Raw genomic sequence first — 13187 nt, forward strand, 5'->3', positions numbered from 1 at the left:
CTTAAAATGTTTATAAGCTGGGCATGGAGTAGAAGATTTTTTTTCTCCTTTTGAATCTTAAACGGTGTCTGATATTAAGAAAAAAACCATTTCCTTCAGAAGTTTTTGCTTACAGAAGATCTCTGTAGAAGCAAGAACTTAGTACAGACCAACATTTTAAGAGCAGAAATACATTTAGGCATCCAAGGTACTTGCATCTCAAAAGCAGCTACGGTATATGCAAAGTTAATGCTTTTTCACATCAGTGTTTTATTTATAAGCATTCAGTATAATGGATCTACTGTACAGCATGCTAGCGTGCACTATTAAGTATACTCCATGCATTACATTTTACATCAAATATTAATTTGCTGAAATGTCCCTGAATATTCATCTACCTCTTCTGAGATGTGTTGGGCAATTGGGTAAATCATTCTGGTTTTTAAATCCCCACCCAAACACAAATTAACACAATGTAATCAGTTGGTAAATTCCAAAAGGCCATTGTGAGCCAACTGATAATATGGGGAGTTATTTAATATACAAGTCGCATGAACTTTTAAACTGCATAAAAGGCCTGATCTAAAGCAGCAGCTAGAAAATTAAGGATTAATACTGGTTTCAGAGAAGTAGCCCTGTGAGTCTGTTTCAGCAAAAACGAGTCCGGTGGCAATTTAAAGACTAACAAATTAAGGTAGTAGGGCATTTTTTGAGCAGATGCTGAAGAAGAAGAAAAGGATACAGAGGTAGGAGTGTGACATCAGTGCTAATTAAATCAGAGTGGATGTGGCTCATCTCCAACTTCAGGTTATCAGCCAATTAAATTTATCTGACTGTACCTAAACTCAGAAGAAATTACTTTACTTAGTTGCTGTGTGAGGGAAAGAGGGTGCATTTCAGCAGAGTTCTCCAGTTCTGTTCAAAACCTTCCCCTGGATTCTCTTGGGCTCAAACTGGAGTCTTAGGAGTCACCAAGTCAGGCCCTGACACTGCATCTATATGGAGGTACACCCCTAAGCCTTCACTGTGCCTCAAAGACTTCAGTAGGGATCTGTGAAGATTGAGTTTTCTGCACAGAGCCAGATGCACAATTGGTGTTTCTGGGAAAAAATGTCTGACTTTGTATTTTCCACGTAAAGATTTATATCCCTATTTTGCAACAGGCCATTTGTTTTGCTGAGATCAGAGGTTGGATGTATCAGAGCTGAGGCATAGTTACTGTAGAACCTACTTGAATCCCCTTGTCTACCGTACAGCTTTGTTGTCAAAAGTCAGCTCTCTTAGACAAAACAGTCCAGGTGTACACACTACAATGATTCTTACGCTGACAAAATTCCCCTGCTTTGCCGATAAAATAAAACCACTGAAAGTGGCTACAGAAATGGCACTTGGTTATGTCATGGTGAAGGGTCTCCAGGAGGCATCCCACAATGCCCTTTCTGAGTGCTCTGGGCAGCCTTGGGAACTCCCCTACCCTGTACCCAGATACACAGGTCCCGCACTTGTTAAAGACCTAGAACTTGTTTGCTCCACATGGAGAGCTCCCAGTGCACCCTCCCAGCTAACGATGGTCATGCCACATAGACAACACTTTGCAGCTTGGACCACAAAAGGGAAAGCACTGCAGGATTCCTCCTTTCAGACAGAGATGGCGGGTGCTCAGTATACAGGACTCATTGGAAAATGTCGCAAAATGCAGTCAGAAGTAGGGATGTTAAAGACTAGTCGACTATCTGATAAGCAAATGCTTATCGGGATAGTCAGTCGACTAGTCGACCAGTCTATTCCCCTCACTGCCTCTGTCCCACAGCTATTTGCAGCTGAAGGTGGCGAGTAGCTCACTGGGATAGCTACCCACACTGCACTGCTCTCATTTTTGATGATAAAGCACCAACAGTGGAGGCACTTTGCCAATAGAAGGGGCATTGGGTGAACATGCCCGTGCTATGTAATTATACCAGTCTTTGATTGTTGGTGTAACTTGCATTAAGAAAACTGTGTAGTGTAGACAAGACTTTAGTGGGAAACATGAATGGGCTGTTGCTATACTTCAAAGGCAGAGGCGCCCTATTGACTAATCGAATAGCTGATGCAATATGCACCGACTATTTGATTAGTCAATTACTCAATATTTAATATCCCTAAGAGAAATTATGCTGTCCAGACAGGAATGAGGTTCCCTCTTCTTCCAATAAGTCCACTAACCCCTTGTTAGAATCTGCCCAACCTGAATCTTATTGACAGGGTTTTCAATGAAATCTGAGCTTACATCAACCAGGGTCTAAAAACTTCTGGCTATGCAACAGAAAAGCTTCCTATAATTACCGTTAACCAAGCCTTAAGACGTTTGCAGAGCTGTAGACACCTGACTTGCATGCAGTTTAAATTTAACAAGCCATACTGTGCCACGGCAGGCACGTGTGTGAGCTACTTTCCAATGTCAATATCTTGGATACCGAAACAGGGTCCATCTCAAACGCCTTAAAAGTAACTTATCAATGTTCATGCTGGAAGCCAAATCTTGTGCATCTAGAATTCAACACACAACACCGCATTCACAGTGAAGACAGAAGATAGTACCACTCTGTTTTTCTCAAGGAGAGTAGATTTAAAACCCAATGAAGGCTGCACTGGAACATCACCAGAATAGGTTATAGAACTAGCACACCTTCTAGCCATCCTATCCAGACCTACTTATCCAAGAAGCATCTCTCCCTTTCTGAAGCTGTGCTTGCAATCCTCATTGGCACAGAGGTTGCAGACACTTTCCAACACTTTGCTCCTGGCAGATTTTCTATGCTAGGGTTTATGCTAGTTAAGTATACATCTGAACTGAAGCTAACCCTGATAAGTTTAAATAGTGAAAAGTAATTAGATTACATATACTGCAGATTAATTAAATCTGTTCTTGGGCCCAGGCTTTGTACAGCAAGTTTCAGTCCCAAGAAAATGGTTGTTGTTAAACTTAATCTCCCCAATTGTGGATTATAAAAAACATGCTGACAGACCCTTAACTTTAGTGGCACAAAAGAGCTATAATTCTCAATATTGATTAATTTAGTGAGTTAAACTTGCAGTCTAAGCTTGTAATCGTTCAGTGATAAATTTACTCTATGCACACAGGTTTTTTTGTTGAAGAATAAGATCAGCTTTCAGCCTCCACAGAAACACTTGTCCATTTACCATTTTTAATTAGAGAAGCCCACGAGGAACGAAAAGCACAACACGGCCATTTAAATGGGTCAATCATACTTACACACAGTACCAACAGACACAGAGAAAAGGAAAGATCATGGAGAAATCTGGAATGTATCAGATTTTTTTATTCACTAATATGACTGACTAATCAGATTTGACTGATCTCTTCCTGTACGTGACAGAATTTCTGTCAATGATTATTTTACACTGCCACAAGGTTGATACGGGCCTTCTGTTTTTTTTAAATCGGATTCCTTTTTTTGACCACTAAGTGTATGACTTGATTTCTGCACAGTTATCTGCTCCTCACTTCTTGTTGGGAGTTTTGGCCTTGTTTCTAAATTATCACTAGAAAATATCTAGCAATATCTCACAGACACTCATTAAACAATGTTGGCTTCTGAAGATAATGCTTACTGCAGTTTGGGTCTTTTTTGTTTGTTTGTTTAAAAATACAGTTGTGGAAAGCAGAACTCTTATCTGTTTAAGTTTTATATTCTTCCAGAAATAATATTCTTTTTTTCCAAAAGGAAAAAATGTAGTGTGTGTGACTGGATAAGTACAAATTTGTAATATTGATAATGGTTTTTCTCCTATTATATATCACAAGTTTCTCAGAAGACAGAAATGAATTGCCAGCCTCTGCCAAGAGTGCAGGGATGATCTCAAACTTAGTCCACTGGGTTAAAAAAAGTTAAACTCCAATTCAACTGCCAATTCCTTTGGTTTCTCCAAGTAATTTTTAACTCTTCTTGTGAATTATGCCCTAAATTTTATTTATCTGTTGCACAGAGAAATCAAACTAGTATTCTATAATGTTGAATACTCCTATATACCCCTACATTAGTTTAACTAAATATTTTGTTGACAATGTGTATGGGCAGGGTGGGTTTTTTTCCCCCCTAAATATTTACCACTAGAATTTTAATCCCACAAAAGCCAAAGTTGTTTTTCAGTCCAATAAGGGTAACAACAATGCTGCTTTCTTCTTTTGCATTGGAATAAGCGATAATGCTGCTTTTCCAAAGCCTTCACAGCCGATGTACAGTATAAGCAGAAATTGCTGACTTAATGTGATTTTATAGCTTGTCATTAAATATAAAATAACATTTATACAAAATATTTTAAAAGAAATGTCATTTGATAAATTATGGAAAAAATATGAAGGGGGAGGATTAAAATCTTCAAGTGGATTTAAAACCTAACTAGGGTTAATGCCATCCCTTTAAACTATTTACAAATGTATTTAATGTGTCAGGACTTGGAACATAAAATACTTTCCGTTCAAAATCTAAGTAAAATTAAAATGATAGAACTTGGCATATTCCTGCTTCTCTTATTCTAACAAGCAATTTAAGGCTTACTAGAAATGTCAAAGGACATGGCAGTTTTTAGTTTATATTATCCTGCTTGCGTTAACATGAAATATCACAGAAACTCAGCCCTTTCCCTGCATCTAGGGGAATATGATGGCTGCCTTTGCGGAATCTTAAACCAGAGATTACCCAGCAGCTTACCGTGAAATGTCATGCTGGATTGGTGATGTGGCTGTGGTTACAAGCTCTTTTCTGCTGCCTGTCAGTACAGGAGAGGTAGCTGCATCCTTTCGAGATCCCAAGGCTGTCCCTGTGGAAAGGAGGAAAGGCAATCAAGCTGGGCATTATAGGCTGAAAAGTTTTGGACAGCTGCTTCACTGTTTGCATTATTACAGAACACAAGACCCAAAAGTTGTGCTACTCTTCCGGGTACTGTATAAACAGTGAGACAGCAACCAAAGGAATTGTTACTGGTTGACAGGTGCTGTGCAGAAAATACATTTTCAGGATCATGATGAATCATATTTACATAATATGTCCTCCGTTGCAGTCTGTATGTTACCACCATGTTTCCAAAGTTTGACAGATGTGCATTGCCATCATAGCTCAGAATGTCTACAGCTCCAATTTTAGTTTACAGCTGCAGCTCTCATCAGCTTTCACAAGAAGCTACCTTTCCCTGTCTTCCCTTTAAGCAAAACCACACGAATATATGAATCCAAACCCCCAAAACTCTTGGTCTGTCCTTCTCTTCATCCCTCCCAAAAAGTGTAGACATTTTGCACGTCTTTTTTAGAGCACCAAAATCAATCATTACAGCGCCCTTGTGAAGCTGGTAAGGATTACTGGTAAGGACTATTTCTAAATAGATAAAGTTAAGTGACTTGTCTACACAAGAAGTCGATGGCAGAACTAGGACGAGATGACAGAATACTACCCTAGATGGCCCACTGGTCAAAACCACTATGGCCACGCCTCTACATTCTGACTGCCCATACCACTGCGCTCAACCCTAACCAAACATGAAATGTGTGACAACCACCAAGTATCCACAAAAATCAGAAGCTTGACTATTAAGTAATATCACCGTGGCTAAGTATTTTAGAGTTTTCTGAACCACGAGTAATGCTGCCCATCATGTATGCCGAAGTGATAATGAGAAATCAGGGATGGAATTTCAGCTAATACTGAATTTCCATAGTTTTCTGGATGCCAGGGAGACTCAGCATTATTTGAAAGAGTTCTGAGGGTTCACAATCAAGTTCTATCATAAAAAAAATGTAATTACCGGTAGTGTTTTGGTGGTGGCTAAAAGAACAGTAGCGTCACAGTAGCGGTACTACACTGTGTGTGTTGGCACTGAGTGGCAAGAAACCCCAACTTAATAGTTAATCACTGCTTAAGGAATTCTTAAAATTATCATGGCTACACATGATAATCAAGTTTCTTGGCACCACCATCCATGGCAAAAGCGGCATCTATTAAAAAAATGACTAGGGACCTCTTGCTTGCCCTTTAAAATGTTGAATAAAACATGTTTAGAAACAGGTTCGCAAACCAGTCTCTCTTCCTTTCTCTTATGCCTTTCTATACCATGTGGAAATAGGACCTTCACTGCTACCTTCCATCTTTGTTGGTCCCCTGATGCAGCTGTGGCATCTTCCAATGTTGTCTGACAGTTTTCAATTTTGTTTCTACAGTGCATTTCCACATTATCCTTGGTCTGCCTCATCGTTTCTTGCCGTGGAGGTTCCAGATCAAAGCCCGTCTTGTTATGTATTTAGGTCTCTCCTCCATGTATGACCTAGCCATCTCCATTTTCATTCCATAGTTTCCAGCCCGATCCATTGCTGTTTCATCTGCTTCCAGAATTCTTCACTTATGATTTCTTCTGACTATCTGGTATTAAGGATTTGTCTAAGGCAGCTATTTGTGAGAACTTAGGAGTTCTGAGAGTAATGTCTTAAGCCTGTAAGTTTCAGCACTATGTGGTAAGACTGATTTTACAATGGTGTTATCTATTCAAAGTTTAGTTTAGAGGGCAAGATCTCTATTTCTCCAGCTTGGCTTTAGAGCTACAAAGGAATGTCTGGCTTTCACTATTCTGGCTTTATTGTCTCCATCTGTTCAACCTGTTGTACTTACTGCCAAGATATATCAAACATCAACCCTCTTCTAGGTCAGTCCCAGAAAGCATCATTAAGACCACAGAACAGGAGCAGTCACTGCTTCCACACAGAAGTCAGAGGACCCTGACTTTGCAGATGGCATCAGGAAGCTATCCCATAGCAATAAGGATGTGCATGCTGAAACAAATGATCTCAATTAATGCACAATTAGTGGGGCTGAAAATAAAACACAAGAAAACTAAACCAGGTGAATCAGCAAACAAGAAAAACGTCACAGAACAGTGGCACTAGAGTATTAGACTTTGAGAAAGTAACATCTCAAAAGAATCCCAAGCACTGTTACAGGCTGGGGACCGACTGGCTAAGCAGCAGTTCAGCAGAAAAGGACCTGGGGATTACAGTGGATGAGAAGTTCCAGAGGGGTAGCCAAGTTAGTATGTAACAGGAAAAACTTAAAACACAACAAATAGTCTGGAAGCACTTTAAAAACTAACAAAACATGTAGATGGTGGTATGAATTTTCATGGGCACGGCCCACTTCTTCAGATGACCGGCGTGTTGGAGAAGCTGGATATGAGTCAACAATGTGCCCTTGTAGCCAAGGTGGCTAATGGCATATTAGGGTGCATTAGGAGGAGAATTTCCAGCAGCTCTAGAGAAGTTATTATTCCCCTTTATTTGGCTCTGGTGAGGCCACATCTGGAGAATTGCTTCCAGTTCTGGGCCCCCCACTACAGAAAGGATGTGGACACATTGGAGAGAGTCCAGTGGAGGGCAACCAAAATCATTAGGGGGCTGGAACACATGACGGACGGCAGAACAAGGAGCAATTGTCTCAAGTTGCAGTGAGGGAGGTCTCAGTTGGATATTAGGAAAAACTATTTCCCTAGGAGAGTGGTGAAGTACTGGAATGTGTTCCCTAGGGAGGGAGTGGAATCACCTAGAGGTTTTTAAGTCTCGGCTTGACAAAGCCCTGGCTGGGATGATTGAGTTGGGGTTGGGCCTGCTTTGGGCAGGGGGCTGGACTCGATGACCTCCTGAGGTCTCTTTCAACCCTGTGAGTCTATGAACATTGAGGAAATAAAGTAACCCAATGACTGCTCCAGGAAGTATTAATACATCATTGTGGGAGAAGGCTGAAGCATTCAAGGAATAGGGATGTCTGTGGTCAAACAGTTACAAAAGGACAAGCATCTTTGCTTGATAAGATTTCATCAGAGCTGCTAAAGAATTGCACAGGTTTAATCCACAGGCACTATTGTTCTCTTAAAAGTTTAGGAAATCTGTCACATTTCAGAATATTGGAAAAAGGCTGCATCATTGCAGCTTTCTCAAATTATAGGGGACTATCACCATGGTCCCCTCCAGAGAAGGTGTTTTCGATCACTCTATTGAACTGACTGAAATACTGTCTCCAGCCCAAAATGTGAGACCACCAGTGTGGTTTCCGTGCAGGTCGATTTACAATCCATGCTAGATATGTGCTGTGAAATGTTACTGGAAAAGGAGGGTAACATCGCATTTATAAATCTTTGCAGCTGCACTGAACACCAATCAGTCAATCAGACCTGTGGAGACTGCTAGGCCAGTTTGGAGTGTCAGAGGATTTAGTGTGCCTACGGAGGAACTGTACTGCAGTATACTTAACTATATGAGGGTCAACAGTTGTATTACACACTGGTTTTCAGTACAATCACAAGGACATCCACTTCATCTAACATTGTAATAGACTGTCTGATGACAAAACTGATTGAGGCCAAAGTCAAATCTCTACAGAGTCATCTCAAGTATGCAGAAGCCATTGACTTGCTTGGAGAGACTACTGAGCAACGACAGCTAATGCTGGAAGAGCTGTGAAAAACTGCAGCTCTATGGAGCTTAAGACCAAAAGTGATAATACCAAAGCTATACATACCTCCTACAAAATGAAAAGCAATGACCTACTAACACTGCCTGCAGATAGCAAGGACACCAAATGGCTGGACCGTTTTATCTGGCTGATTAGTTGGTTGATATCAGGAGGCTTTGTATCCAAAGAAAATCGCACATTGGATCAGTCTCACATGAATGACATTTCAGCAACTTTTGGGATGTGGGATGTCTGTGTGACAACTAAGATACGAGCATTCAACATGTGAGTGATGATGACTCATATGAAGCAGAAATATGGCCCTTAGAAACAGCTGAGGAGAGGAAACTAAACAGATTTCAATGTGAAAAAAAAGATGATATATTCTTAACATTGTTTGGTTTGATGTCACAAACAAGAGATGGTAGACTTGCAGACTTGCACCAGTTGAGAACAAGATGACTGCAATGCAGGGGAGGGGGTCAGAAATGCCTTTACTGACAGCTTATAAAGCCAAGGTCAAAGAAAGTGGAGCATGAGGCTGACCACGAATGAGGTTGGAAAATGCAGTTTTGAAGGATTTACGAAGTCGGACAACTTGCAGAAGGAAGAACTGCAAGGGGCTGCTCAAGGTGGAAATCCAGTTTACAAACCACCATGACTGCATCATCGCCATGTGAATCTGCTGCTGCTTCATTCAAGGTGTATTAGACTAACTGCACTAAACAAGAAAAATACAGAAGGGCAGAGGTTGTCAATACAGCTTCATGAGGAACTACTGAAAGATCTGAGTGTAAAAATATGGACAGGTCTAGAAGTAGTCTGGGAATTAGAGGAGAATATCCCGAGTCAGCTAGTGCTTGTAAGGATAAAACAAGGGCTGCAAAGAAATCTGAATAAATTAAGATACATGTGAGCTAGAAGGACATTATAAATACATTGGGAGAAAAGGAGCACAGATCTATCGAGGTAAAGGGATCTCTAGAAAAAAAGTGGCCCATTAATAAATGAGGAGACACAAAATCGATGATTCTAAAATGGTTATGCCAGTGTACATTTTGAAATGCACTCTAACAAGTAAAACAAAGAAAAGATATATTGAAAACTAGAAACTAATGAAGACCTTGTTAATATGCAATACTTGTTGATGAAAGATTGATAAAGGTAGGGTTGCAGAAAAAAAATTAAAGATTACAAATCCATGGGTTTTAAATTCATACAGTCCAGGGCCAAAGGGGATTAGCTAATGATCTTTTAAAACCACTGGTAATTATTTATGAAGCATCCTGGAGAACTGAGGTAGTCTTGAAAGACAGCACTTTCATTACAATTGCAGGTTTGTAAATACCTCACGGATGGAGAAACACCAAAAAGGCGACAGTTATGAGAAGGGAACATTAAACTTGGAAAAATGAAAGGTAACACATACAGGGGGAATAATCAAAAACCAGTGGGATGAAGGTACAGAGCCCTAAGGAATGATAGCAGACAGTAAAGTAGACAAAGTTGCAAGCTGACATTCATCCCAAAAGAATCAATATGATTCAGGGCCACATGTGCACAAGTTATAGCTGTCCTTTAAATGGTATTGGTGAAACTGCAGAGAATACTATGTCCACCTTTGGGTTACTAAAGTATCAGAATGATATTAGGAAATAGAGCCTAGAAGGACTCATTTGTGAAGAAAGATTAATGTAAATAGACATATTCAGGTTGATCAAATAACTAATATAGGGTTAAAATGGTAGTCCATACGTTTTTGGACATGGAAATATTTGGAAAGAAGGGAAAATCCTCAGGGTGGCCCAAGAAGCCATGGAGTAAAAGTGAGCAATAGAAAATTCAAGCTGATAATCAGAAAAGAAATGCCGAGGAGGGGAAAACACTCATAATAGTTCAAGTTTTTATTAAACTTTACATCTTCAAATTGCTTAGCAAATATTAACTAATTTATTAGCCTTCCCTTCAGTGAAATGAAAGTTTCAAATCCCAAATCCCTAAAGAGCTACATTTGAAAAATCACTGGAGAACACAAAGTAGGGAACCATTTAGCCCTGGCTGGATGTATGGACTAGACAACCTATATGGACTTTTTCATCTCTAGTTTGTAACATTCCTACACAGACAGGAAATGGCTGTGTATGCCACACAAAATTACCTAAAAGCCAGATTCCCTACAGCAACATACAACCAGCTATTTCCTTTGCCTAACAGATCTATATCTCTAGGAAAAAGGCAAAAAGGGAAATTTGAAAGATGGTTAAGTGAAGTGGCCAACCCAACAGAGGAGAACCTAATGGACAGCTTTGTTTTCTGGCCTAAAGGCAGGAATATTTAGAAGAGTCATTTTTACAGTCCAATTCCTCTTAACTAGACAAGCTGTTAGATTGTAGTATATGCTGACATTGCTGCTGGTAACACCAGTATACACTATTTACTGTTGCAAAGACACAGAACTGGAGGATTGCCTTGTCTGTCTGAAGACCAAGCATATTCTTGCTCCAAGAACTAAAGAATTTCTACCAAAAGGCACACACATTTGTATTATATTGAAATAATGAAGGAAATTAAGAAACATCGACGGAAATTGCTGCATAGGAGAGAAATCAACAATGAAGTCATGTCAGCCACTGTACAAGCAGAGCCAGCTCACTCGTTCACACAAACGTCGCTCTTCTCCAGAGTTATGGAGGGACCTAAGACTCAGGCTAATGCAGCCATGCTCTCCATCCTAAAGATGTCACGGGTGGAAGGGAAGCTGGGTAATTTAGAAAGGTTACTCTCCATTTTAGCTAAGGCCTCCACACAGTTTATAATGCTAATGGCCATGGGAGCAGTAAGGTCAGTCTGATGTGGATTGCAGAACCTAGATGTTCAGAGAGGAAACAATCTGAACACACCCTGTGGTTTTCCCACTGACAGAGGAAAAAGAGAAGGCCTCTTTTCAACAAGCACCAAATGAAGCAGACTGCTTAGGCCCACTAGCGACTCACTTTAGTCTCACTTAAAGAAAAGTCTGAGGAATTTAACAATGAAGAGGGTAATTATCAGTGGTTCACGGTCAAGCTGGAAGGGTATATCAAGTGGGGCCCTGCAGCACTGGTTCTAGGTCTGGCTCTGTTCAATACCTGTGTATCAATGATCGAGACAATGGTATAGAAAGTACAATTATAAAGTTCAAGGATGATACCAAAATGGAGAGGGGAGGGGGTGCAAGTGCTTTGGAGGACAGTATTAAAATTCAAAATGATCTGGACATATTGGAGAAATGGTCTGAAGAAAAAAAGGAGGAAATTTAATGAGGACAAATGCAACGTACTGTACTCTACTTATGAAGAAACAATCGGCTGCACACTTACAGAGTGGGAAATGATTGCAGAGTAAGTGATCTGGGGGTCAGATTGGACCACAAGCTAAATATGAGTCAACAGTGTAACACTGTTGTAAAGAAAAAAAGCAAAAATCTTCATTCTGGGATGTATGAGCAGGAATGTTGTGAGCAAGACAGAAGAGGAAATTCTTGTCGACTCTGTGCTTATTAAACTTGAACTGGAGTACTGTGTTTAGTTCTGAGCGTCATGTTTCAGGAAAGAGGTGGACAAATTGGAGAAATCCAGAGAAGAGCAAGAAAAAGGATTCAAGGTCTAGAAAATATGATGCATGAGAGAAGATTGAAAAAATTGGATTTGTTAAGTCTGGAGAAGACAAAACCAAGATGAGTGGATAAGTTTTCAAGTACATAAAAGATTGTTACAAAGAGAAGGGAGAAAAATGACGTGCAGGATCTCCAAATATATTCACATGCATCTGACAAAGTGGGTCTTTGCCCACAAAAACTTATGCTCCAATACATCTGTTAGTCTATAAGGTGCCTCGTTGCTTTTGCAGATCCGGACTAACATGGCTACCCTTCTGATACGCATATATTCTGTGGACCCAGGTGTGAAGGGCACATGAATGGGGATCACTACTATAATTATTTGTATTACAAGAAGCCCACAGGCCCCAGCTACAAATGAGACTCCACTGTGCTAGTGCTGTACCAGAGAGAGAGTCTGTGCCCCACAGAACTTACAGTCCAAACAAACAACACAGACAAAAGGGGAGAAATGGTAGCACTTGTAATACACATTTTAAAATCTACCAGTTACAACATTCCCACATCAATGGGGTTCTTTGTACACTAACCAAGCAAGGGTACTGGGTGGCCAATTAACACCACACACAACGATGCAGCTATGCATAATCAAATCTCCAGCCTCAGGATATTATCTGTTTTCCTTCCCTGTCCCCAGAGAGTTGGCTAAGTACACTGTAGCAGGGCATCAAGAGTTTTCCTTCCACTGAAGCACAAAGGACTGACCACTGCCAACAGGATTCCAGACCTGATGGGTCGAAGGTCTGAGCCGTGTGGCAAACCCCATGTTCCAATAGTGGCCCGTGTCTGGAAGAAATCTCTATATTCCTGGTTTTATTTTTGCTTAGACATAGGTTATCTGACTCCTAATGAAAGATTAACATTTGGAGTTAAGGAATTAAGGCTTTGTCTACATTTTAAAGTTTAAACGCAGCTGCAGCAATACTTAAAACTGAAAGCGCTTTAAACTCTCCCAGCGCTCTGCTAACCAGCTCCTCAAGGGGAGTAGCTAACAGCGCTGGGAGCCTGGTTCATACTGGTGCTTTACAGCGCTGTACCTTGCTGCACTTGAAAGGGAA

The 13187-nt window shown here is 40.4% G+C and overlaps 1 protein-coding gene across 3 annotated transcripts in view; it reads right to left on the minus strand.

Annotated features, from left to right (window-relative positions):
- KIAA1328 (KIAA1328 ortholog) overlaps nucleotides 1–13187 on the minus strand; it is a 335345-nt gene that overhangs the window by 113837 nt on the left and 208321 nt on the right. For 2 of the 3 annotated variants that reach the window (XM_075932758.1, XM_075932757.1), the window contains exon 10: nucleotides 4695–4803. In XM_075932758.1, coding sequence (XP_075788873.1) covers nucleotides 4695–4803 — 109 coding nt within the window. Of the gene's footprint in view, nucleotides 1–4694; nucleotides 4804–6638; nucleotides 6800–13187 lie in introns of those variants that run through there. The other variant, XR_012905002.1, reaches the window with a different exon arrangement.

The sequence above is a fragment of the Pelodiscus sinensis genome, chromosome 6, assembly GCF_049634645.1.
Source record: "Pelodiscus sinensis isolate JC-2024 chromosome 6, ASM4963464v1, whole genome shotgun sequence".
Classification (NCBI taxonomy): Eukaryota; Metazoa; Chordata; order Testudines; family Trionychidae; genus Pelodiscus; species Pelodiscus sinensis.